The 27,737-nt window shown below is 38.8% G+C and overlaps 1 protein-coding gene across 1 annotated transcript in view; it reads left to right on the top strand.

Annotated features, from left to right (window-relative positions):
• The window catches only part of KPNA3 (karyopherin subunit alpha 3), a 92,424-nt gene extending 69,012 nt beyond the window's left edge, over positions 1 to 23,412 (top strand). The window contains exons 11-17 of the mRNA XM_072783208.1: positions 12,010 to 12,141; positions 13,084 to 13,212; positions 15,572 to 15,676; positions 15,777 to 15,848; positions 16,000 to 16,162; positions 18,215 to 18,309; positions 20,830 to 23,412. Coding sequence (XP_072639309.1) covers positions 12,010 to 12,141; positions 13,084 to 13,212; positions 15,572 to 15,676; positions 15,777 to 15,848; positions 16,000 to 16,162; positions 18,215 to 18,309; positions 20,830 to 20,928 — 795 coding nt within the window. The 3' untranslated portion in view covers positions 20,929 to 23,412. The remainder of the gene's footprint in view (positions 1 to 12,009; positions 12,142 to 13,083; positions 13,213 to 15,571; positions 15,677 to 15,776; positions 15,849 to 15,999; positions 16,163 to 18,214; positions 18,310 to 20,829) is intronic.
• The last annotated feature ends 4,325 nt before the right edge of the window (positions 23,413 to 27,737 follow it).

The raw sequence follows: 27,737 nt of genomic DNA, 5'->3' as shown, positions 1-27,737 counted from the left end.
TTCAAAACTAGATCTTCTAAAAAACAAAACAAAACAAAACAAAAAAAAAAAACAACTGAAATCTTCCAGTGGCAGATCTTATGTGCTTTCTGTGAAACCACACTGTTTCTCAGGACAACTTTTGGAGGTACAGTGTTGAAGAATATCAAGTATAGTTTTAAATTTAAAGGCATTTTCGGATGAGCCTAGGTGACTCATCACTTGCCTTAGGCTCAGGGCGTGATCCCAGAGTCCCTGCAAGGAGCCTTCTCCTCCTTCTATCTGTGTCTCTGCCTCTCTCTGTGGCTCTCATGAATAAATAAATAAAAACCTTTAAAAAAAAAATTTTACTAGCTGTATTCTGGCAGAGTTTTTTATTAGATAAAATGAAAATTCTCCTTAATGTAGCAAGGCGCAAAATGTTACTCTTCCATGGAGAAAAATAATGAATGAATTTCAATGAATCTAGAATTGATTCTAGTGTTCATCTAGCATTGATTTGTTTTCTCTTGTTCCAGCTAAGAGATCTTTCTGATTTGTAGTATGTTTGTGTTTTTATAATCCTGGCTTTGTTTATATACATACATAATACATATGTCTATGTGTGTAATTTATCATTGGGATAAAGGAAATGCATCTTTACTGACATTGAACCACATTCCTCTAGTTCATTTTAGAACTTTAAGCTCTTAGGAAGGAATCTTTTTGCAACTAAAGTAACTTGCCACTTGTGACATATTAACCTGAAATGTCATAAAAATTAAGTGGAACCTATTTAGCTATATACTGTATTTTCAAAATGAATATAAAAATGACTTAGCAAAAGTCAAAAAAGAGCAAGAAGGAGGGCAGCCCGGGTGGCTCAGCGGTTTAGCGCCACCTTCGGCCCAGGGTGTGATCCTGGAGACCTGGGATCACATCCCACATCCGACTCCCTGCATGGAGCCTGCTTGTCCCTCTGCCTGTGTCTCTGCCCCACCCCCCTCTCTCTCAATCTTTTTTAAAAAAAAGCAAGAAGGAGTAAAATTATATCAAAAAATGAATTTTCGGGCAGCCCTGGTGGCGCAGCGGTTTAGCGCTGCCTGCAGCCTGGGGTGTGATCCTGGAGACCCAGGATCGAGTCCCACATCGGGCTCCTTGTGTGGAACCTGCTTCTCCCTCTGCTTGTGTCTCTGCCTCTCTCTCTCTCTCTCTCTCTCTCTCTCTCTTTCTCTTTCTCTGTGTCTCTCATGAATAAATAAAATATTAAAAAAAAACAATGAAAAAAATGAATTTTCTGCTAAATTTAATTCTAAGCATTCCATCAGCTAAGATTAAAGGGAAAATAAACAGAATATCTGATACTACCCTCAAGACTTTTACCCCAGAACCTTATGGCATAATGATTACAGCTAAATGAAAGCTTCCACCATCTACCGATGATGTTTATTTGAAAGCCAGGGGTATTAAATGGCAAAGTACTGAATTATAATTGTATCTGTTAAGTTTGGCAAATACTCATGGATTATTAACCACCTAAGACAGTGCTGTGAATTGTTGACTCAAAGATAAAGAAGACATACAGACCATGCCTTCTAAGACCTTAACATTAGTAGCAGGTAAAAAGTGTTGAAAGGAATGAGCTTTTGTTGATGACTTGCTATGCTGAACCTATTTCTGTAATTTCCTACAAATGAGTTTGAAATTCAGTAAAATAACCTTTCTGGCAACCAGAAAGCTTCACTGAGAAAGTAACATTTGAAATAAGTTTCACATGGAGAAGGATGGCGGTAGAATGGCAACAGGGGTAGCAAAGATGATTATTTGAATAGCCGGCATTTATTAAGGGTTGAAAATGTGCCACGCACTATTTTAAGCACTTTTCATATATTAGCTCATTTATTCCTTATGAAAATGAGATTGGTACCATCATTATTTCCCTCTTACAAACGTGGTAAAAGAGGCAGGTAGTTAAGTAATCCGTCTAATGTGATACAACTGTGACAAGTGCTATTTTGTTAAGTGGAAAGTCATTTCAGGTATATGAGGAAAGATATTAAAGACTCAGGAGCATACTTGGAGGGTTTGGAGAATACAGATAGTTAATAACCCAACACATTTGCTGAGGAGTTAAGTTGTAGAGTTTTGAATCCTGTGTTAAGCAGTTTGGGGTTTCTCCAGTGATCAGTACAGAGTCATTGAAGATTTTTAAATAGAGGAGTGAAGTCATATCTGTTATAGTTAGATAACTTAGAAGAGGTATTCAGGGTTTGGAATGGGGAAAGTATGAATACAAGTAGGTTTATTTTGCTATCATAATTGGTTTAAAGAAGTTGATGAAGGTCTGAAGTAAATGATTGAGAGGAAGATTTTGAATATTAATAGATGAAATAAGTAGAACTTGAAGAGGAAAGGATCAAAGTGAAGGAAAAGTAAAAATTACTTTAGTTTCTGATTTAGCAGTCATCATTGATAATATAATGCCATAACCATCAGGAGTAAAGCAAAAGGATGAGACTGGTAGAGAAAGATGAGTTTATTGTAGGGCAGAGATATTGATTCTGATTTATTTGTTGTTTCTCCGTAGCAATATTCCAAGAAGGAAAAGGTAATACAGGTTTGAGAATTATTAGTATTTAAAGGATTCATGAAAATATGGGGGAAAGGCTAAAAATTGAATTCTGAGAAATTCTCTGCATTTGAGCAGTGACAGCAAGAGAGGAAGAACCAGCAAAGGAGTTGGTAAAACTAGAAAGATGGAAGAGTAAGTTATAAAAACAAAGAGTGGGGATAAATATGGCAGGAATTTAGCAGTTTCTGGATCATACAACATCTCCTCTACCACTTTAAGAGCCATATATCCTTTATGTATCTGATACCAAAGAATAAAGGTCTGATTTGTATTCTGGATGAATGAATGAATGAATGAATGAATGGTCATATCATTAAGTGACGTGTAGATTTTAGGGGAAAGGGGAATTAAGAGGACAAATTGGAGGTTGTAGTTTGGATGAGAGAAAATTAGCACCAGTTTTAGAGCTTAGATATTAGGAAGATAAGAGAAGACTCTAAAAATATTTCAATGATAAATTTGCTGGGTTTCATATGGATGGTAAGAAAAGAGGAAGTCATAACCCATCTTTCTAACGTGGGTTTTAGGGTTTAGGACACAGCGGAAAACAAGAATAGCAACAGGCAGAGGAATGAAATAGCACAAGCGACTTAATTTATGAGACACTGACTAGTGAGAATGCTGGAGAAGCTGGGTTGGGGTATGGAGATAATTAGTTGGTTTTATAGATTACAATATGCCGATGTGACATTAGAAGAAAAACTAAATATTCACCCTTAGGAGTAGAGAAGAAATCTGGACTGATTCAGGTTAGTCTGTGTTTATTGCTTTCTAGTTATTGTGTTTCTTAAATTTGCAATCCCTATGATTCTGTAGCATTTGGTTTTCCTGCCCTTTTTGAAGTTGTTCGTGCATGGCCTGTTGACATGCTGAGACAATTTTGAGTGTTACCTAACACTTGATTCAAATCTAGCTTATTGTGGTATTGCTGGTGCAAATGAAATTAATCAGTTGTAGCAGATTGGTTATATGTGGAGACTTGACTGTTCGTGACACTTGATGATAAGCGTGTCAGGTTCAGTGAATTGCTAGAAAGAGTCACTGAAAAGCTATTACATTTATATTTATAGTTTATTACAGCAAAAGGGTACAGATTCATTTAGGAAAAACTTAGTTTTTTATTTCCTATATAGGGAAAAGCCTAGTCCTTCCCAGCTGTGTGTCTGTCTTCTGTATGTCTCTGTTACACAGAACACTTCATTTCTGATACTTCTGGTTGCCAGATGTATAGGGGTTTCCCCACAACAACATGCAAGTCTCTGTGATACCATCTGGGTATCCTACATTTAATTTGTGATACGGTCTACCTGGAGAGAATGTCAGATCCCACAGTTCAAGCATTCGTTTCTCTCAGGTCCCCAACGCCCACCCTAATACTCACACACTTCAGATGTCAGTTGCAGGCCCAGATTGTCACCTGTGCTTCTAACTGGCTATAGATTGGAAGTTCCAACAGAACTCAGGGTAACACATTTACCAGGTTATTAAAGGACATGATAAAGGATACAGATGAAACGATATAAAGGGCAAGATCCAGGAGGACCCTGAAGGCAAGAGCTCTACCCATGGGGAATTGGGGTATACCACCTTCTGGGTGTGTATATATTTACCCATGTGGAAGCTCACTGAACTCTGTACTATTGGAATTGGTATGCAGGCTTCCTCATGTAGGCATGATCAATTATTAACTCATTTCCAGCCCTTCTTCTCCCCCCTGGAGGATGAGGGGTAGGGTTGAAAACTCCAAACTTCTAATCAGGGCTTGGTCTTTCTTGCAACCAGCATCCATCCAGAGTCACCTCAACAGAACAAAAGATGCTCCTAGTTCTCTTATCACTGAGGAATGTATAAGAGTAGGAATCCTGTGTCAGGGACAGGGGTCAAAGGCAAATACTAGAACATGAGGTGTTCCTAGTCTCTTATCACTTAAGAAATTACAGGAGTTTTGTGCCAGGGATAGATACCTATATATAAAAATATTTATACTATTTACATGTGTAAACATATGTACATTATTATTTTACAAGATTAAAATCAACAAAGGCAAAAGGCACAAGAGGCCAGAGTTTAGGAGAAACCAGATGCAGGTTTCCAGTTCTCCTCTCCCAGTAGGGTTGTAAGGACAGTGCTTTATTTTCCCAGTAGCAATGTGTGACACAGATGAACACATGAAATACTGCTAACCGGGAACCTCCTGAACCTTGGTGTGCAGGGTATTCATTGGGGGTCATTCATGTAGACATGGGCAGCCTGCATGACTGCCCTTACCTACTCAGTCTCCATCCCCTTCTGAAGGTCACACTGATACAGTGTGGCCCACAACTGTAAGCAAACTAAGAGAGATATTCAACTTAAGATCACAATGTTACATAAGCTGTTTGCCCAAGATCTCAGGCATACAATGTTATCAGGCAAGGATAACCCAAGAACTCAGAGGTTATCTCAAAGGACCGGATCAAGGGCCAGTCCTTTTCTTTGGAATTTGTAGGATGTGAGTACCCATAGTGTCCTGTGTTACCCATTACTGCATATAAGGATTAAATGTTAGTACACAGTTATAACCCGATTCAGCTCTAGTTGTCTCCAAAGCATGTATGAAGTTGACATTCCATAGACATTCCATTGATATCTAATCTTCCAGGAAATGCTGTACATGTTAATAGCAGTTTTCTATAACAGTGCCTAACAGGACATTATTTGTTAGCACATTAATTGGTGGTGACATAAATCAATTGATGGTCTTTGAGCTGAGCATATTCCTATTGGAAGACTTTGAGTTGCTGGAGATTTTCCTTTGGTTTTATATGCCAGTTTCCAAGATTATAATTTCAAAACATTAATCGTGTAGAATTATCAGTCTTTTGCATGTATGCTCTTCATGTGTCTAGAGATTAGCTTTCTAGCAGTCTTCAAGTATCTGAAGTATTGGCTAAAGTAAAACCTTTTAAAGCTTTCTAGCAGAGAAAAATAGACATGAATAGTGAAAAATAATTAAAGAAGCCCAAGATTACTGAAGATTTTGTTGGCATATCATTAATGAGATGATTAGCTGGAAGAAGAGTACAGTCACTGACTATTAGTGGCTATAAAAGCCAGGTAGTTTAGCATGGAAATCAAGAAAAGGGGAAAACCAAGAAAAAAAAAAAAGAGAAGTAGAGGGGGAAAGTATAAAGTAACAGTTAACATTAGGAAAGGCAACAAAAGGTAAAATTATAAGCATCAAAAAAAAAAAATTACAAGCATCAGGGACATAGAGCAGCTGTTAGCCTGATAATGGAAATGAGAAAAGCAAACTGATGAAAACAGAAGTTGGAGTAGCCTGATAACTGTGTGCTGTGAATATCAAAGTTTTTAGAGCTTTTTAATAGGAATTTTCAGGGGCACCTTGGTGGTTCAGTCAGTTAAGTGTGCAACTCTTGATTTTGGCTCAGGTCATGATCTCAGGGTCCTGAGATTGAGTTCTGTGTTGACCTCTGCACTGGCTGGGGAGCTGCTTAAGATTCTCACTCCCTCTCCCTCTCCCTCTCCCTCTCCCTCTGCCCCTCTCCCTGCTGCTGACCATGGGGTGTTCTCACTCTGTTTCTCTCTCTCTCAAAAATTAAATTAAAAAATGTTTTAAATAAAATGAAATCCTCAGTGAAAACCTAATCATATTACTAAACAAAATTAAAGAGAGACTAGAGGTGTCTGGAATTTCAAGAGGCCTATGACTCAGCTATAGCTTACCTTCCCCCACCAGTTTTTCAGATACTGTTGTGGAGATTCCTTTGAAAATTATTAACTGACCTCAGCTTAGAAACCTTAAATATTTCATTTTTCTAGGCCTCTGTGTATTAGAAAGTGGTCTTCTGCTAGTAGTAGGTACCACATGATGGAAAAAAGGTTACGTCTTATATATCAGCCTCCTAAACTACAGGCCAAGGCAACATTGTTTTGTGAATATGGTTTATTCAAACACACTATTACAGATAGGTATTTAGGGTGTTTCCTGAATTTTGCAAATATAAATAACATAGCAGTAAATAGTCTTGTGTATTTTCATATTATTAGAGATACACTTGAGGATAAATCTCTAGAAGCAAGATTGCTAGGTCAAAGGGTGGATGCGTTGTAATTCTGTTATATACTGCCCAAATTCCTTGTCTTAGAAGCTGTGCTATTTTGTATTCCCCAGCAGCAGCACCATACAAAAGTGACTTTCTCCATAGCCTTGCAAGTAGAATGTGGTGTCACATTTTTAATTTTTGCCAGTCTGATAGGTAAGAAACTATCAGTTTTAATTTGAATTTCTTTTTTTTTTTTTATGAATGAAGTTGGACATGATTTCATAGTTTTAAGGTCCATTTAAAATCTTTGCAAATACCCTGTTTGCATTTATTGCCTGTTTTTCTTTCAGACTTTGTCTTTTTTTTCTTAGCTTTTAAGTGTTCTTTATATATTAAAGATATTAGCTTTTTATTTGTAATACATATTTCTGATATTTTCCTAATTTTTTTGTCATTGATAAATTTTGCCACACAGACTTCTTGCTTTTTATGTAATCAAATTTATCAGTCTTTTCTTTTGTTGAATTTAATTTTGTTTCCTAAGTTAATAGGTTTTTTTTATTACGTTAAGCAAATATCCATAAAATCCTATTTTGAGTGTTGACATCAAGACTGAGTGTTGAGGGGTACTTGAGTGGCTCAGTCAGTTAAATGTCCAACTCTTAATTTCTACCCAGGTCATGGTCTCAGAGTTGTGAGATTGAGTTCTGTGTCAGGCTCCCTGCTGGGCATGGAGCCAGGAGCCTGCTTAAGCTTCTCTCTCCCTCTCCTTCTGTTCCTTACCACCCCCCCTTAAAAAAATGGCTGTTGAATTTTTCAGTGTCTGTGGAGAGAGCCATGATTTTTCTCCTTAAATTTGTTAATGTGACATATTAATGGTATCTCTAAAATTGAACCATCTTTGCTTTTTTTTTTTTTTTGCGATTTACTTATTTATCTTATAAAGAGAGAATGTGAGCAGGGGGAGGGGCAGAGGGAGAGACTCCCTGATGAGTGTGGAGCCCCATGTAGGGCTCGATTCCATGACTTTAAGATCATAACCTGAGCCAAAACCTAGAGTCACTCAATCATCTAAGCCACCCAGGTGCCCCTCATCTTTGCATTTCTTAAGTAATTCCACTTGATCATCATACATTGTTTTCTTAGTGTGGTATGGGATCCTGTTTGCTAATGTTTTATTTAGAATTCTTGCAATTAAAGTTTAGGTATTAATTTTATGCTTCCTTTTTTTATTTCTGTTCTAAAACAATTTAAACAATTTATATAACATTGAGTCTATATGATCTTTGAAGATTTTATTGTGTTGCTCCTGAAACTTTTGAGTCTTGGTACTTTGTGGGATTAGTTCCTTGATAATTTTCTTAGTCTTTGCTATGGAAATTGGCTTCCTTAAGCTGTCTATCTCCTCTGAGGTCAGTTTTTGTAAATTATTGTCCCAGGGAATTATTCATTTCATCTAGATTTTCAACTTTACTTCCATGTATTATTTACTGTTCTTGTATTTTTAGCCTTTTTGAATTACTTATTTTTAGATATGTCTCTTGTACACAGCATAGAATTGGGTTCTATTTTGGGGGTCATTTTAAGAATCTCTTTCTTGTTTATAGGTGACTTAATCCTGTTTATATTGTTTGATATATTTGATTTCAACTCTGTCACATTATTTTGTATAGTATTTTGTGGGGTTTTTTTCTATTTAGTGTGCTATTTTTTCCTTAATTTTTGGTACTTAGAAAGGTTCTTTTTTGCTCTGATGTTATCATTACACTTACACCTTTTGTAACGCCCATTTCTTTTACTATCTGGTTTGACAGTTTTAAATAGTATTTTTTGACTCCTGTGTAATACCTATACAATAATTGAAGGGCTTATTCTGTTTTCTCTTTCCTCTTGCCGCATCCTCCATTTTTTTTTTAAGATTTTATTTATTTATTCATGAGAGACACACAGAGAAAGAGGCAGAGACACAGGCAGAGGGAGAAGCAGACCCCGTGTGGGGAGCCCGATGTGGGACTCGATCCCGGAACCCCAGGATCATGGCCTGAGCTGAAGGCAGATGCTAAACCACCCAGGCATTCCCGCATCCTCCATTTTTTAATCTGCTTATCTGTTTGCCAAATTTAGGACATTTTCTGCCATTTTTTCTTTAAATAATTTTAGCTCCACTTCTCGGACTCTTGATAACACAATGTTAGACCTTTTGTTATTGTTGTACAGCTGTCGTGAAGTTTGGTTTTCCTGTTACTCAGATTGTATGGCTTGTATTGATACATCTTTGAATTTGTTGATCTTTTTTTCCATTTTTCCATTTTACTAGTGAGTCTTTCCAATGAGTTTTAAATTTGGATTACTGACTTGCAGTTTGCAATTTCCTTTTTGGTGCTTATGTCTTCTGTTTCTTTGCTGAGATTTCCCGTATTTATTTGTTTTAAATATGTCTATAATTGCTCACTGCAGTGTTTTTGATAGTTCCTTGAAAATCTTTGTCAGATAATTTCAAATCTCAGTGCTAACATTTGTTGACCATGTTTTCCCTTTTGAGTTGAAATGTTCCTGCTTCTTGGTATGACAGGTTATTTTCATTTGTAAGCCTGTACATTTGGGATGTTAGGTTATGCGTGCGACTCTGGTTTCTATATAAATCTTGTTACCTGTTAACGGCTACACTGGGTAGTAGGCTTTGCCCACACATAACGAGGTGAAGACACCATTCAGTAGGGGGAGGCCTTAGGGCTGGGGTAAGGGATGGTAAGTGGGTTCAACTCTCAGGCATAGCTCCCTGCCAGCCTCCCATTTTTGAAGTTGCAGTATTTCTGTTTTTTCAGAACATACACGATTTATAAATTATTCTTCTACCTTATCCCACATTTATGTTAGTCTGTGATCTATAATGAAGTATTTTCTCAGGCAACTCTTAGTTGAATGAAGCTCATTCTCTAGTGCAGAAAGTATCAGCAGCTTTTTCTGAAAAGGACAGATAATAAATAATTGTAGGCTTTTGGAACCACATGGTCTCTATCCTACTAACGTGAGATAGTTTTACTAGGATATACTACTTTTAAACACTTTACTCTCTTCCCCTCTCATCTTCTCTCAAGTCTTACACAGGCTTGGGGCAGGAGGCCCAGACAAAAGCTAGAATTTAATTTTTTCTTTTCTTATAGGTAATTTGTAATATTCTCTAATGCCTAATAATGCTGATGGTGTGGGCTATGTGTGTTTTTTATTTAAGATAATTTATTTATCAATTTACTTATTTATCTATTTGTTTATTTATCTAGTTATTTATTTATCAACTTATTATTTATCTATTTATTATTTATCTATTGATTGATTTATCTATATATTTATCTTTTTATCTATTAATGTGTTTATTTGTCTATATATCTATTTTTCTAATTCTTTATCTATTAATGTATTATCTATATGTCTATTTTTCTATTTATTTAATCATCTATTCATCTATTTATTTTTCTGTTTATGTATTATGCATTTATCTAATTTATCTATTTATCGTTTATCTGTTTATTTGTCTATTATCTATCATTTATCTACTTATCTATTTACTTGTCTATGTATGTATCTATTTTTCTATTTAGTTATTTATCTAGTTATTTATTTTTATCTATTTATTAATGTATTTATCTATTCATCTATTTATCTATATATCTATTCATATATTTATTGTTTATCTATTTATTGATGTATTTATCTATTTGTTTATTTTTTATCTATTTATCTTTATGCATTTATCTATTAATCTAATTTTATGTATTTGTTCATCTATTTATCTGTTTATCTATATGTCTATTTATCTATTCATCTAATTATTTTTCTATTTATCTATTAATGTATTTATTTACCTATTCATTTATCTGTATATCTATTTATATTTATACATTTATCTATTTATTTTTATCTATTTTTGTATTCATTATCTGTTTACCTAGTTATCTAGTTATTTAGCTATTTATGTATATTTATTTTTATCTATTTATTTGTCTATTTATCTTTTTATTTATTTATCTATTTATTTATTTATCTATGTACCTATTTACTTATTTATGCAACTATTTATTTATTTATCTCTGTATTTATTCATTTATCTGTTCATCTACTTATTTATATATTTGTCTACTTATCTATTTATTTATCTTTATTTTTTTATTTATCTGTTTATTTATTTATTTATTTGAAACAGAAAGTGCACGCAGGGGGAAAAGGCAGAAGGAGAAACAGGCTTGATGTGGGGCTCGATCCCAGAACCCTGAGATCATGACCTGAGCTAAAGGCAGATGTTTAACCAACTGAGCCTCCCTGGTGCCTCCATATGTGATTTTATTTGCTGTTTTTATTCATCTCTATACTTTTTGACACATATGTATTTGGATTTTAATTCAGGTAGCATTATTTTAAAGCAGCAGCAGCGTTCTTTAATTTGGATACCTTAGTAAGAAACATCTCCAGATTTTACATGAGATAAGACCTGTGCTTACATATGAACTCTCTGACTTTGAGAAAGTCAGCAAACCTGAGGCTTTCTTTTGCTCTTATATTATTTTCAAAATCAGATGGGTTTAGGGCATGGCCTACACTCTCTGCTCTTCACTTGAGGGCCTTTTTCAAGGGCTTTGCAAATAATTAAACTTTCCCCCAAAGTTAAAATGCCAACTTGCTTCTTTTGTCTGTTTACTTTAATAACCTGAAAAATTATTTATATTGTTAAATATGTTTGAAAATCATTGGTATCTTTTTGGATAGACTTGAAGCATCTGGTATATGGTCTTGTTCTGTATATAAAGTGTTTCCTTGTAATTATTAGGTACTCAGCTTGGGCAGAGAGAAAAACTTTTTTGCCTGTTTTTTTTTTTTTTTTTAAAGATTTATTTATTTATTTTAGAGATACAGAGAAAGAGGGTGAGTGAACTCAAGCAGAGAGAGAGGCAGAAGGAGGGAGAGAATCTCAAGCAGGCTCAACTCTCCACTGAGCATGGAGCCTGATGTGGGGCTTAATCTCACCTGCCTGAGATCATGACCTGAGCCCAAATCAGAAGTTGGACACTTAACCACCGGAGCCCCCTGCCAGTTTTTAAATTCATCCATCTAATATATAAATGCAGAAATTAGGGTAGAAGTTGTCTCAGACTTCTTTCTGTGTCTCATTTTTGTGAAGAATGATCTGAGGTAGGCATTGGGAGAGTTCTCTGCTGCCTAGTAGATTTAATCAGGTAAGCAAATATTTTTGCCACCAGCTAAAACCTAAAGTTTAATTACTTTTTATGTCACTACCTCTCATGTATGTTAATGTATTTTAAGCATTCAAACAAATACCTACACTCGTAATTTTTTTTTTTATTTTTTTACTTCCTGTAGATTCTGGTTGATACTGTTTGGGCTTTATCATACCTGACAGATGGAGGTAATGAGCAGATACAGATGGTTATTGACTCAGGGGTTGTACCATTTCTTGTGCCCCTTCTGAGCCACCAGGAAGTGAAAGTTCAAGTAAGTATTTTAAAATTTTTCTCACTTGTATAGAATCATGTTTGCTATGTAATCTGTTAAAACTTGAACAACCAGGCTTCAGTTCTGTCTTTGTGCATATATCTTCCATATTTCTCTTCTATTTTACTGCATCTGATTTTGCTGGTTTCCAAAGCTTTATCTGACCCAGACTGAGTTTCAGACTCATAATAGCCAATTGTCCTTGAGCACTTAGACATCTCCTCCAAGAATTCCTTCAGGCATCCCATTGCCATTTTGACCAGACAAAATTAAGATGTATCATCTTCTCCCACAAACCTTCCCGTCTTTATATATCCCCTTTCAATAGACCACACAGCCCAAGCTTGAAACCTGATTCCTCTTTCATTTCCCCTCCATTACAAAGTCCTGTTAATTCTTATTATATATATAGCGTTCAAATCTATCTACTCCTTATGTGTCTAGAGCCACTGATTCAGTTCAAGAGTCTTTTTGTCCCTTCCAGATAATTGCAACAGCATCCTAAACTGCATTTCCTCCTCTCTCCTTTCTCCTCACTCTAATTACTGTTGGGTGGCTGATATTCATTCCACTTCTGCAAAAGTGACTGTCTAGATGGAAATATGTGCCCATCCCAAGCCTTTAATAAAATATTTCTGTGGTACAATTTAGTAATAGATAAAAAGACAATTGTTAAAATGAACCTTTACTTTTTACATTTTTGTTTCTTTGTATTTTTTAAATCTTTTCTCAGCAGTTTTTCATAGTTTTTCTATATAATTCCATTTTTTTATAAGACCTATTTATAATTCAAAATTGCCTCTCGGTTCTACATAGTACTTTGTGTAAGAATACAGTGTCAATCATTCACCCCTTGCATTTTTACATTTTCCTGGGATTATGAAAAATACAAAATCCTTTCATCATAAACAAATTTATAGAAAGTATTTTTCCCCACCCCAGACAGCAGCACTCAGAGCAGTTGGCAACATAGTGACTGGCACTGATGAGCAGACCCAGGTTGTTCTCAACTGTGATGTCCTGTCACACTTTCCAAATCTCTTATCACACCCAAAAGAGAAGATAAATAAGGTAAGGCATATAATAGCCTCACTGGTGCATTTCTTTCTCTCTATATATTTCTTTTTAACTGTCCCCTTGTTTTCTGTTGCTTTGGTTTGATCATGATTTTCTTCAAAACCACTGTAGTTAAGATGAGAATTATTTCAAAACACCCCTGTATTTTATTATAAGTGCTGCCCTGATAAAATAATCAGTGTTTTTACGTAAATAGATTGGGTGGTAGCAAAAACCAGTAAAACAGTAGCCAGTATGTGAGAATACATATGAAATCTCTCATTGGATGGCTGGTATCTTTTATAAACAGATCATAATTTAATCTCTTTATGAAATTAAATTGGACCAAAAAGAAACAGTGCCTAAATTAAAGGATCAAAAAGTCTTTTTTAAAAATCTCAAACTTGAGATACAACCTTATTATTAATTGTTAAATATATACTTAAGTTCTTTATTCCTTTTGTGTCTGCCTTATTTCACATTGCAGAATTTTTTTAAGGTTCATCTATGTTGGAGCATATGTCAGAACTTCATTTCTTTATATAGCTGAATAAGTATTCCATTGTACATATATGTCACATTCTGTTTATCCATTCATCTGTTGATGGACACTTGGAGTTTTTCTACCTTTTGGCTGTTGTGAATAATGTTGCAGTGAACACTGGCATGCAAGTGTCTATTTGAGTCTCTGCTTTCAGTTCTTTTGGGTATATATCTAGGAGTAGAACTGCCCAGTCATATGGTAATTCTATGTTTAGCTTTTTTGAGGAACTGCCAAATTGTTTTCCGTAGCGGCTGTACCATTTTACATTCCCACAAGCACTGTATGAGGGTTCCAATTCCTTTTTTAAAATTATTATTATAGCCACCCTAGTAGTTGTGAAACGATGTCTGGTGGTTTTGATTTGCATTTAGTTTAATGTAGTTTTTTCTGCCTAAAATGCCACCATCCCCAAAACCAGCAAAATTGATCATTTCTTCTGTGTCGTAGCTATATTTATATATAGTAACTCAACTATAATTCAACTGTTGGATTCTTAAGAAAACTATATTGTCAAAAAGTGCATTTTATGAATACATTTGTTCCAATGAAGGGAAAGAGGGCAGAGTCTTTTAGACTCTGGGCCAGTTAAATTTTTACTGTAGAAATTTCAGTAATATAGGTGATTTTTACAGCTAAATGTATTCCATAATTGGAAACAGAGCTGAGAAAGCTGGACAGAAGTGGGTGCAGAGAAGTTCTGGCCTGTGATCGATAAGCTCTAAGTGAAATTATCACTGGGGAAAGGGAAAGGGTTCACATAGATAGCTACTAAGCCTCAGCAGCCAGTTAAGTCTCCTCAGAAGTTTTTCACCTTTGAGCATTTGTGTTATTTGCACTTGGGATCATTATGGGATCCTCAAAGTAGAATAAAACTCGATTTTATTCCCTCAGCATTTTTTTTTTTTAAGATTTACTTACTTATTTGAGAGATTGTGCGCGAGTGAGCACAATTTGCGGGGAGAGGGTGAGGGAGAGAGAATCCCAAGCAGACTCCTCACTGAGCACCGAGCCTGACATGGGGCTCAATCCCAAGACCCGGAAATCATGATCCGAGCCAAAATCAAGAGTCAGACACTTAACCAACTGAGCCACTGAGGCACCCCATATTCCCTGAGCATTTTTGAAATTTTTCAAACCTGTGGGAAATTTGCAAGAATATTAGAGTGAACACCCATATACTCTAAACACTGATTTACCAATTAGTAAGATCTTACCACATTGGATGGCAAAATAAATCTGCAGGTAACTTTTTTAATTGTAGAAGAAGAGACAACATTTGACACTAAAACTAAAATAAAACCTGCTGGTTTGTGACTTATAAATACTTTAGAGTTATAGTAAAATTTGTTATATAGACCCATTCTAGACTAATTAGATACTTAATTTCTAAATACATCTTGCAAGTAAATATTTTACAAGAAAGCAATTCTCCTTTCTTAGAAGTAGTTTTAACAGACTATTAAGAAATTTATTTCTGTCATTATCTTTTAGAGGGAGTTTAAGCACCAAAAATGTAAGCTGCACAAGTAAAGGTTTTTTGTCTGTTTTGTTCATTGCCATATTACCATTGTCTAAAATGCCTAGCTTGTATAGGCATATATTTTAGTGGGTAGATAAATGCTAGATTAATGGGGCCCAAATATGATGGATAGAAGTTTCCTTGTAACTTGTTTAAAATGAGAGATACTGTGTCACTTAATTGCTTTTTATACATGCATTCCCCCTGATGCAACTCAAGTGATTTTGTTATATGTAAAGTACACTAAAGTAAAAATATAAATTAAAAATAATTTTTCAAACAAAAGTACCCTGTACCTTGTTCAATTATAGGAAGCAGTGTGGTTCCTTTCCAACATAACAGCAGGCAACCAACAACAAGTTCAAGCTGTAATAGATGCTGGATTAATTCCTATGATTATTCATCAGCTTGCTAAGGTCAGTCTTATTATGGAGTTTATCGTGTACATTAATATATTATAACCAAGATTTTTTGAATAAAAAATTCATGTAATCATTTCTTTTTTTTAACCATCAGGGGGACTTTGGAACACAAAAAGAAGCTGCTTGGGCAATTAGCAACTTAACGATAAGTGGCAGAAAAGATCAAGTGAGTTTGGAGAAACTGTTAGGATTGTTAATATTGGAAAGTATACTACTCTTTTATGTTTAGGAGCTGCCGATTGTTTATAAGCCCTGTGCTGTGTTCTTTTTGGGGAAAAGATAATTATATAAATAAAAATTTTTCTTTTGTTGCCTAGGTTGAATACCTTGTACAGCAGAATGTAATACCACCATTCTGTAATTTACTGTCTGTAAAAGATTCTCAAGTTGTTCAGGTGGTCCTGGATGGTCTGAAAAACATTCTGATAATGGCTGGTGATGAAGCAAGCACAATAGCTGAGATAATAGAAGAATGTGGAGGTAAGAGTAGATTAAAGAAAAATCGTTGAGCCTGGAACACTAAAACATCAGTTCCTTTAAAGACAACTAATCAGGAAGAAAGCTGTCAGGAAAGATTGCTGTTCCATCATCAAAGTATGTTGCTATCCTTTGTTTCCTATGTTCGCATGCCAGGAGGATTTTCCAGCAAGCGTTAGTCTGTGTGTTGGAAAAACTCTGTGACCTTCCTAGAGGTTTACATTGCTTTTTAGGTAACATAAATCCTCCTCTTGAAGTCACAGTGCGAGAGAGCAAATTAAAAGCTTGGGAACAGGTACCGTAGAGAAACTTACAAGCTCTTATTTACCTCAGCATTTCTTAGACTCCATGACAGTGAAACCCTTCTTTTGTGCTACACCTAATATCATGTGATTCTGTGGACCTTACTTTGTGAAATACTATTCCATATTGTTGGAAAAGGTTAATGATTTCAGAGTCATCTAGCTATTTTATTTCAGTCTTAGGATTGTTAGAGATGCATGTTGAACTTACTACCACAGAAGTTACTTTGAAATTTTAATGAGAAAACTGTGATTTGAAATATTGTATTATTTCTCTGGTAATCACATATGAAACATATATTTAAAAGTTTTATTTTTAAAGGTAGCTGTTCCATATGTACTAAGTTGTCTAAACCTTAAATTAATTCATTCTGTTGCCATGTTTTATTTTCTGTGTTGTGTTGACTATTATGTACAATTATACGACCCAGTTTATATTTTTAAGAGAAAGCAAACAAAATAGCATCATAAAATATTCAGATTAGAAGTATTTTCTTGGGCCGCCCCGGTGGCTCAGCGGTTTAGTGCTGCCTTCAGCCCGGGGCGGGATTCTGGAGACCCGGGATCGAGTCCCACATCGGGCTCCCTGCATGGAGCCTGCTTCTCCCTCTGCCTGTGTCCCTGCCTCTCTCTGTGTGTCTCTCATGAATAAATAAATAAAATCTTAAAAAAAAAAAAAAGAAGTATTTTCTTAATAACAAGAAATTACCCTAGAGATGTTAGGGAGTTTTATCTATGATTATAGAAGTAGATCTTAATACTGTTAATTCACTGCTCATTCTGGTTTTAAGATATTTTGAGATAATTTGAAATTAGCTTTATAGTCTAATTCAGAACAATTACCCCCAGAAGGTTTAAGCTGCAGAATTGTTAGTCTTTGGCTTTTTATCATTGTAGTTGCTTTGGTCTTTGGGAGTGTATACTTATAATTAGGATACACATTTACTTAGTATTTTATAATTTTATAAAGAACTTTACATCCATTATCTTTGATACTTATATTCCCATTTTTCTGGTTTTTATATTACTATATAAAGAAAAAATGCAACTATTTCAAACTTACCTAGCTAAAAAGATATTTCAAGGAAGAGTACTGTTAAGAATTTAAATTTATAGACTTGTGCATCTAATGCATCGAGTAAATATATTGGGAACAGAAATGAAGGCATTCTACAGTTGTGAAAAGTTGTTTCCCAATTTCATTGTGGCTATAGGATATAAGCACCCTATTTGATTTTTTCTTGAAAGAAATTACTTCAAATTTAAAGCTTTGTCTTCTGTTTATATCAGTTAATCATGAAGTTTCTGAAAACTTGTTTTATAAAAGTAATAACATTTGGAAAACAATGGAAACATTAAAAACTACTTATACAAGATAATGTGCTTCCATTAAAACGGTCTGGGGAGGCCTTGGTTCAAGTTCAATCACTAACTTGCCACACAACCCGAAGTAAACCCCTTACATCTCTGGATCATAGCTTCCTCATCTGTCAAATAGAGCGTTTAGGTGGATTTTTTTAACTGTCTGCCTCAGATACCAGGGTACCTCAAGGGTTTCTAAGAGGAAGAAATTCGTGAGATGCTCGTCCTCAACCAGAGCAGCCCAGGGTTTTATCTGTTTTTTAGAAAACTCATCTTTGGGTAATGGTGGGAAGGTATTCTGAGTTCTTTCAGATTTTCCATTGTTAGTATGAACACAGTTTTTATATGTGTATATGCCTAAGAATCTGATTTTGTTCGTTTTTATTACCAGGTTTGGAGAAAATCGAAGTTTTACAGCAACATGAAAATGAAGACATATATAAATTAGCTTTTGAAATCATAGATCAATATTTCTCTGGTGATGATGTAAGTATACATTAAAGTATGGTATGCCTGCATGTACATTAAAATATGTACATACTCTGGGGGATCCCTGGGTGGCGCAGCGGTTTGGCGCCTGCCTTTGGCCCAGGGCACGATCCTGGTAGACCCGGGATTGAATCCCACATCGGGCTCCTGGTGCAGGGAGCCTGCTTCTCCCTCTGCCTGTGTCTCTGCACCTCTCTCTCTCTCTGTGACTATCATAAATAAATAAAAAAATTAAAAAAAAAAAATGTACATACTCTAAATTTACTAAGAATTTTCCTTTTATCATTAATAGGACAATTTTATAATATATTTCTATCAGATACTCTTGAAGTGGCATTTCCAGTTATTTTTAATCTAAAAAAATTAATGATTATTTTCCATCAATCATTTGTTTAAATACTGTGTATGTAACATCATTATAAAGTAAAAATATAAAAACAGTTCTTTGAAGGGGCACCTGCTGGCTCATTCAGTAAAGCATGAGACTCTTAATCTTAGGGTTGTGAGTTTGAGCCACACCTTGGGCATAGAGATTACTTTACAAATGCAATAAGAAAAAAAAATTTTTTTAATCTGTTAAATGGGAAGAAATACTACAGTTGACTCCTGAGCAACAAGTGTTTGAACTGCAAAGGCCTACTTATAGGTAGAATTATATATATATATATATATATATATATATATATATATATATATATATATATAATTATTATATTATAATATATAATATATATTATATATATTATTATATAATATATAATTTTATATATATATATATAATTACCAAACTATCAAATAATCAAATAGGGTGTGTGTGTGTATGTAAAAAATATATATATCAAATACAGGTATATGTATGTAAAATATATATATATCAAATATAGGTGTGTATACACACACACACAGTACAGTACTATAAACGTATTTTCTGGAGCTCCTGGATGGCTCAATCAGTTAAGCGTCTGACTGGCTCAAGTCATAATGTCAGGGTCCCAGGATTGAGCCCCATGTGGGGCTCCCGACTCAGCAGGGTGTCTGCTTGTATCTCTCCCTGGCCCTTCCCCCCATTTGTGTTCTCTGTCTCTCTCTCAAATAAATAGAATCTTTTCCAAAAAATGTATTTTCTATTTCTTATGATTAGTAACATTTTCTTTTCTCTAGCTTACTTCATTATAAGAATATAGTATTTAGGGACACCTGGGTGGCTCAGCAGTTGAGCGTCTGCCTTCACCTCCGGTCGTGATCCCAGGGTCCTGGGATCGAGTCCCACATCAGGTTCCCTACAAGGAGCCTGCTTCTCCCTCTGCTTGTGTCTCTGCCTCTCTCTCTGTCTCTCTCATGAATAAATAAATTAAAAATCTTTTAAAAATACAGTATTGGGGATCTCTGGGTGGCTCAGCGGTTTAGCACCTGCCTTCAGCCCAGGGCGTGATCCTAGAGCCCCAGGATCAAGTCCCGCATCGGGCTCCCTGCATGGAGCCTGCTTCTCCCTCTACCTGTGTCTCTGCCTCTCTGTCTGTCTCATGAATAAATAAATAAAATCTCTAAAAATAAATACAGTATTTAATACATATAATGTACAAAATATGTTAACTGTTTATATTATTGGTAAGGCTTCCGGTCAACAGTAGGCTATTAATAGTTAAGTTTTGGGAGTCAGGAGTTATACTTGGATTTTGGACTCTGCTTTGGGGAGGAGATTGGTTTCCCTAGCTCCTGTGTCGTTTAAGGGTCAACTGTAATTATAGAAATGATGTGTGTTGAGATGAGTAAAATAAATCTACAGATACAGAAACTTAAGAATGAGGCATGGATGAGGGAGGAGGTAAAAAAAAAAAAAAAAAGAATGGAGCAATTTTTATATGTGTTCAGTTTAATTAAATTGTTAAATTACTGGGGGGACTTGGATGGCTCAGTTGGTTGAGTATCCAACTCTTGGACTCTTGATTTGGGCTCAGGTCCTGATCTCAGGGTCGTGAGATTGAACCCCCATGTTGGGCTCCACAGTCAGCAGGGAGTCTGCTGGAGATTCTCTCCCCCTCTGCCACTCCCCCCACTCATACCCACTCTCTCTCTCTCTTTCTCTCTCTCTCTCTCTCTCTAAAATAAATCCTCAAAAAAAAAGTTAAATTTATTAATATTATTATTGATTTACTTGTTTTTATTTATTGATTGAAACATAGAGAATAATTACAACAGGAGCACCTGGGAGGCTCAGTTGGTTAAGTGTCTGCCTTCGGCTCAGGTCATGATCTCTGGGTCCTGGGCTCAAGCCCTATGTGTGGCCCCTGCCTATCCCTCTCCTCTCCCTGGGGAGCCTGCCTATCCCTCTCCTCTCCTACCCCCCCCTCCCTGCTCATGTTCTGAAACTCTTTCTGTCAAATAAATAAAATCTTCAAAAAGAAGAAAGAATGATTACAACATTTGTAAAGAATTCTCTCATAAGAAGAAAGATTTGCTTATACCACATCTAGTATCTTAACATAATAAGGATATTTTTTGTGTGCTTTTTTATAGATTGATGAAGATCCTAGCCTCATTCCCGAAGCAACACAAGGAGGTACTTACAACTTTGACCCAACAGCCAACCTTCAAACAAAAGAATTTAATTTTTGAGTTCAGTTGAGTGCAGCATCTTTCCCAATTCAGTACGAAGCACCACCAGACGGCTACCAAATGACAAGAAGAACAACAAAAGGCTCCAAAACACACATGCCTCTTCGTTTTGATGCTTCTAAAGCAAGCCATGTCTCAGTCACTTTGCAGTTGCCAAAAGTTACTATCACATGGACTGTAAATGCATATGCATGATTTCCTAAACTGTTTTAGAATTCTCCTTAACAATCTCAACTACCCTATTTTTCCCTGTTCCCGGGTGCCACACGCTGACAACTGCAGTCTCCAGTTTAGAATATTCCGTAGCGGTGGCATGTCAGCTGCCCACTTGATATTCCTTTGGAAAACGGTGCGCTGTGGATCAAGACACTTTGGTATGATGCATATACACGTTGGAAGACTTTCAAGAGGTGCAGTCTGATCTGAGCCTCCATCATTGTCCTCCACAAACATATTTTCATATTCTTTATGTGGAAGAATAGATTTTAAAGTACAAGCCAAATGATTTTCATTGGTGGAACTAACTGACACACAAAAAAAGTAACTTAAAAAAAGAAACTTGGTTATTGATTAAAACAGATAAGTCTAAAAAAACAACAAACAAACAAACAAACAAAAAAAACTGTGCTTCATCTACCAGTAATTGATGTGTTTATTATCTGCCTCAGAAGCCAGGGTTGGAGGAAGAACTTTAGCTATGGATGGTAATGCTTTCGCCATTATACCTAATTTTTGAGAACAGCAAGCCCTATTTGACCACTCACTTCAGCCTGTGTGTTCCTGCTGTTTTGAAGTAATCAAATGCTGTGCATGGTATATTACCTGAGCTGCAACCTGTTACGGACTTGAACTTCTGGTGAAGTTGAAAGCAAGAGTCCCTGACTATAAAGAAAACAAAACAACAAAAAACAAAGGTCTAAAAAGTACCGATTAGTGATATTTAAAAAAAATCTTGCTTTCAGCTTTCAGGAGTTAATATTTTTTGTTTTAAATTGATAATTGGATATGGTTGATTTATATTGGGTTTAAACTGTGGAGCTTTCATGTTTACTGTAATTTAGTCTTAAAATATTTTTTACTTAGTAACCAGTGCTTTTGATAATGTGGTTGGCAACAAACCAGCAACTATTTAGAAGTGTTATAAAACTTCATTCTTTGAGTATTGGGAAAGTTAATTCAGATCCTACTCTAAAAGCATATTCACATATTAAAAGATTCAGACAAGGATCTGTGTAGAGGAGTAATCTGCAGTTATTTGACATAAACCTGATTTGCAGTGATCTTTCAGCAGTTCTGCAAAATCTGGTATTACTATGTAAAGTCCTTGCTTTTGGTAAATTGTCTGACCCAGTTATTAATGAAAGGATAGGGATTTGAAAACTTTTAAACTGAACAATTTATGCTGTCACAGAAATGGTTTCGTTGCTATTGTTTACTGGGTATAATTTCCCAATGCATTGATGTGAAGGGATAGAAAATCTGAACTAATTTAGTATCCAGTGGGGGGTGTATTTACTGTGATGAAGATGAGACCGATGCCATCAGAGCTTTGTGAATCAGCTGGGGTGTTTTCACTGATAAACAACACATAGCAGGTGTGCATTCATTACAAATATATGTATCTGCCAAGGTGGAGCCACTTTAAAGAGTGAGTTTTGTCTTGTATCTGAAATGGATACAAGCGTATGTTTAAACTGCAAGATTTTTACTTGCTAGAGAATCTGTTTTAATATAGTGGTTTGGCCTCTGATTATTTATAGGTTTTATAAATTTTAGAATCAATTTCTCTTTAAGGTGGCTCAGATTTTTCAACTCTTGTGCACATAAAATTGAGTTGAAGTTCATTGTGCCTTTTTTTCTTTATCCAAATTTTGAGTTAAAGCTTCATATGGTAACTGCATCCTGTTCAGACACTGTAGTCGAAATTTTTGAAACTGTGTGGTGTTCACTAAAAGTAGGAATAACAAAGTCAAAGCTAATTAAGGTCACAAACTTCGGTGAAACCCTTAAAGTCCAAATCTTCTTGATATTGTGAATTGTACCCCTTCCAGGTTAGTTTCTTCTGGACTCTCCATACTCCTTACAGTTACCTTTTAAATTTTGCACACATTGAGATTAAATTGGGCCTCTACCGTGCCGATTCCTATTTCCTCTTGTGTTTTAAGTGCGAACTAACAACATAAGTGAACATTAGCATCAAGTAGTGCAGACATATGTGTGCATTTGCTTGATTCAATTTGTTGTGACCTTATCAGTTTGGAATTGGAATTGCACCATTTTGTAGACAAAGGAAACTAAGTATATTGCTGCACTTTTAAGTTTTCAGAACAGTGTTGAAAAATTGCATTGTTTTTATTTTTTTTAAACTCAGTTAAAAAAGACTAAAACGTTCTTTCAAAAGAGGCATCTAAATGTGTTCCTAATTTTGTATATGGGCTTAGGTTTTGTAACCAATAAAAAAAGCTGCTATCAAATACGATAAAACATTGGAGAACTTATTTCTAAAAGTTTCTCAATTTCTAGTTTTGTTTTCTGTGTGGTTAAATTTAAATTTGAACTATTTTTTGCACATCAGCCACAATGGAGGCAAATCATGAATTACTCTTTCATTGTATTTTAATATCCGTCTTCCACTGTAACAAACCGGACAGTAACAGTGTTAGATTTAAGAGTATTTTGTGACAAATAAGAAATACCCAAATCTTTATTCATTTCCTGAGCTGCCTTAACAGCATCGCAAACCAGGTGGCTTAGAACAGTAGGAACTTGCTGCTGCACGTTTCTGGAGGCAGAAGTCAGAAATGGGGGTGCGGGCCTGGGGCATTCTGCGGGGGCCCTGGGTTAGGACCCTTCTCTGTCTCTTCCCGGCTTCTGGGGTCCGCAGCAGTGACCGGCGCTCCCCGGCTTGTAGCTGCATTCCTCCGGCCCCTGCTGTCATCCTCGTCCTGGGGCGCGCTCCCTGCGTACCTCAGGTCTAGCTACTGCGACTTAGGAAGGCTGTTCGAGAAAATGGCTTGGTTATGACTTCCATGAGACGACGACAAAGCCAAACTTTACGGCCTGCCCAATCCTTGAGAACGAGTAACTGGAAGATTTCGTCATCGAAGTAAACTGGGGAGTTTTAACTTGTGAGACAGAGGTTGTGGCTCTAAATGAAATCTAGGATTCACTAAAACAACTATGGAGTATCCGGACATTATTACTTATTATTGAAAGAAGTCCGTGAATATAAGTAAGTAAAGGTGATCGCACCTTCCTGTAATCTTGCCATGATTTCCTTCAGAAGAGCTGTCCTTCTCAGAAGATTAATTACTTAATTATTGCAAGTGAGAATTCGTGAATGTCCGTTGTCTTACAGTGACGGTTATGAATTTTTTTAAAGATTTGATTTGTCAGTGCAGCACGCACCAAGCAGGAAGAGCTGCAGGTCGAGAGAGCAGACTGTCCGCGGAGCAAGGAGCCCGGTGCAGCCCGGGACCCCAGGATCGTGACCTGAGCCGAAGGCAGCTGCTAACCCACTGAGCCCCCCAGGCGCCCCTGCTTATGAATTTTCTTTGGCCCTAGTTGAACTGAGGAATTTTAATTAAATCAATTTGGAGAAAGGGAGTATGATTTCTCTACACTGAGCTGCGAATGTGAAGGTGCACGCCCCCAGGGGTGCTCCGTGTACCCAGCACCCATTTCTCCAAAGTTCTCAAGGGTGTCAGTGTTGTGGTCTGTTGGGTGGCTACAGAGCAGTGCAACAAGGAGTCTCCGTGGCACTGGAGACGGGGGTCTGTGTCCCCGTACGGATGGGGCTCCCGACTGTACCGAGGAAAGCGTGTGGGACGAGGACGTGAGAACGTGGCCCCTGCACCTACCTTAGCCTCCGGATGACACCGTCCACTAACTTTGACCTAAGTCCCGGTCTCTCAGACCCTGCGATACTAGCATTGGAGGCCGGCGGTTGTCATTGGGGGGCTGTCCTTTGCGTTGTAGGATGTTGGGCAGCGTCTTTGGGCTCTGCCCTCTAAGGACCTCTGCAGTCCCCGTCGCGACAGCCAGTCTCCAGGCATTGGCACGTGTCCCCTGGGGGGCCAAGTCTGCCCGAGTGCGAACCACCGGCCCAGAGGAATGTCCATAGACAACTTCTCAGCTCCAGTGACAGCCTCAGTCGTGCCTCTGTGTTGTGTAAACAGTCGCAGACTTGGCTCGGATGCGTCAGATAAAAAGAGGAGACAAAAATATGCTTTTTCTCCATTCTCCACTTTCGGAGAACTCGGAGCCCGCGCTCCCGGGAGCCCCTGGTGTCTAGGGCCCACCCGCTGCCGAGGACTTGGGATAGAGACGGGAATATGGAGGATCTACCAACCTTCTCGAACGTATGCTGTGGCTAAGAAAAGGTGTGCGAAATAAGCAAACGTGCTAATTGCCCCCGATTTTCACCACACTGCCCTGTAGCAGTGTTTCTCAGCCCTCGTAGTTGAGACACTGAAGCTCCCTGGGAAAGCTGCGGTTGGAGCAGACGGCCCAGCGGGCTGGAGGGCGCGCCTTTGAAGCATCTGAGACTGGCCCGCCGCGACGCTCACGGGTTTATTAAAAATGATCAAAAGCAGCAGAACGGCGGGGAGTCCCGCCTGAAAGGCTGTCCCCCCGCAGGGCCTCCTGCGCCACGGCGGCCCCACGCCAACAAGAGCGCCGTCCCTCCCTGTGAGGCTCCTCTCCCCACCGTGGCCTCCGGCGAGTCCCGCGTGGGCCGCGGACAGATGAGCAGCTGCACGGCCATCCAGGCCCCGTGGCAACACCGGAAAGGGCGTGCTTCGTGTGACTTGTACACACCGGAGCAGGCTTCCAAGGCTGGCCGTGTCTCCAGAGCGGCTCCCGCAGGAGCGGGAGTCAGAGCTTGGGAAGCTGAGGAATGCTCTCGCGGGGAGCCTGTCCACCTTGCGGGACAGCGTCAGCGGCGCCCAGCTCCCTTCTCACTGTGGGGCAAGGCGCGGGGGCTCCGCCCGCAGCCCAGGGCCTGATCCCGAACACCCGGAGCGAGTCCCGCATCGGGCTCCCTGTGGGGAGCCTGCTTCTCTCTGTGTCTCTCATGAATAAATAAAAATCTTAAAAAAAAAAAAGAAAAAAGCACTGCTCTTGAGCGACATCTCTATAAAACAAGCCCTTCGGGATTCCTCGTTAGCAGGAGAGGCGGGCTGCTCCTGTGGGTTGCGGTGCCCGGCCTGGCCACCCCACGCGTTCCCGCCCAGTGTGGATGCAGCCGGGCCTGGGATGGGCTCCTGTCCCTCCAAGCATCCCAAAGGCCCCAGACGACCACGTGGCGCGACGAGCTTCTGGGTACAACGGAAAAGGAACATTCCATTTCCCCGGACACTTCGTTCTCTTAAGGTGGAGGCGACGTCTTCCAGTCCTACCAGCCTCCTCACGGTTGGACTCGGGATCAAGTAGCCGCCCCGGCGCCCTGTCCTCGGCTCCCTCTGACTCACTAGTTAGGCACTTACACTGTCAAACTGAAGTAGAGGAATTTTTAAAAGCCGGGTTACTGGTTTCAGCCGGCTTTCGTCATAATAAGGTCAGACTGTGCATATGTATCCTTCCCGGGTCCTAGGTGGGGAGCACGTGGGGAGTTCAAGGGAGTGAGAATGATGGTGGGGAGCAGGCCCCCGGGGCCCTGGGCTGAGGACTGCACGGGGCCGGGCAGGAAGGTCGCTGTGGGCGCCCGGTCCCCTTGCACAGGGCCCCGGCGGGGGAAGGCGCTTGTGCCCACCGTCCCCCGCTGGCCAGCCCAGACCGGCAAGGCCCTCGGCTCCCGACGCCGAGCGGTGACCGGGGTGAACGGCTTGGGCCCCGCAGCCGCTGTGCGGTCGGGAGATGCCTGGTGGCTGAGGACCTGGAGTCGGGGACGCAAGGGTCCAGGGTGATGGCCCGAGGTGACCCAGCTGGGGAAGGGCGGGAGCTGGCGGTCCCGCCGGGTTGTGCGGATGCTCCTGAAGGACCGTGCAGGAGGGCAACCCTGGGGGCCCGAGGGAGGCGGGGGACAGGCCTGGGCCGCACCTGCAGGGAGCACGGGCCTCGGACGGGGCTGCGGGCCGTAGGCTGAGCCCGCAGAGGCGAGGGCGCAGCACGAAGGCCATGTGACTCCTCAGGCCGCGGACACGAAGGAATCCCGGTGGCCGGGCCGCTGCTGCCAAGTCCAGGAAGGACCGGAGGTGCCCTCGGGTTAGTGATACGGGGGTCGGCGGTCCCCCCCTCCGTGAGGGCGGTAGCACTGGGACCGGGCTGCAATCCAGGCTGGGAAGGACTGAGGACAGGGACGCACTGTGGAGACCTCGACTCTAGTCAGGTTTTTGTTGCTGTTGTTGTTTTTTAAGATGTCCTGTATTTATTCATGAGACCCAGAGAGAGAGGCAGAGACGCAGGCAGAGGGAGAAGCAGGATGTAGGACTCGATCCCGGGACCCCGGGGTCACGCCCTGAGCCAGAGGCTGATGCTCCACCGCGGGGCCACCCGGTGCCCCTAATCCGGTTTTTATTGAGAGAGATATTGATCAACCATGCATGAGAAGAGCGATTGCCCCTTCCTAAGTTACAGGAGACACTCCAAAGCCCAGGTGGCAGCGGGGGTCATACCCGCTTCTTCAAGCGGCACACACTTAACTGAGCAGCTGGTGTGGGCCAGACCCCAGCAGGTGCCAGGATACAGCGGCCAAGCAGCCAGACCCGGGCCTGCCACGGGCACTCATGCTCTCGCTGCAAGAGACCAGCAATAAATGTGTAATAAATAACATAATTTCCCTGGTGCTAAATGCTATATAAAACATTACA

Source organism: Canis lupus, chromosome 17 (assembly GCF_048164855.1).
Source record: "Canis lupus baileyi chromosome 17, mCanLup2.hap1, whole genome shotgun sequence".
Taxonomy (NCBI): Eukaryota; Metazoa; Chordata; class Mammalia; order Carnivora; family Canidae; genus Canis; species Canis lupus.
Note: the sequence above shows the minus strand (reverse complement) of the source record. Positions and strands in the feature narration are given on the sequence as shown.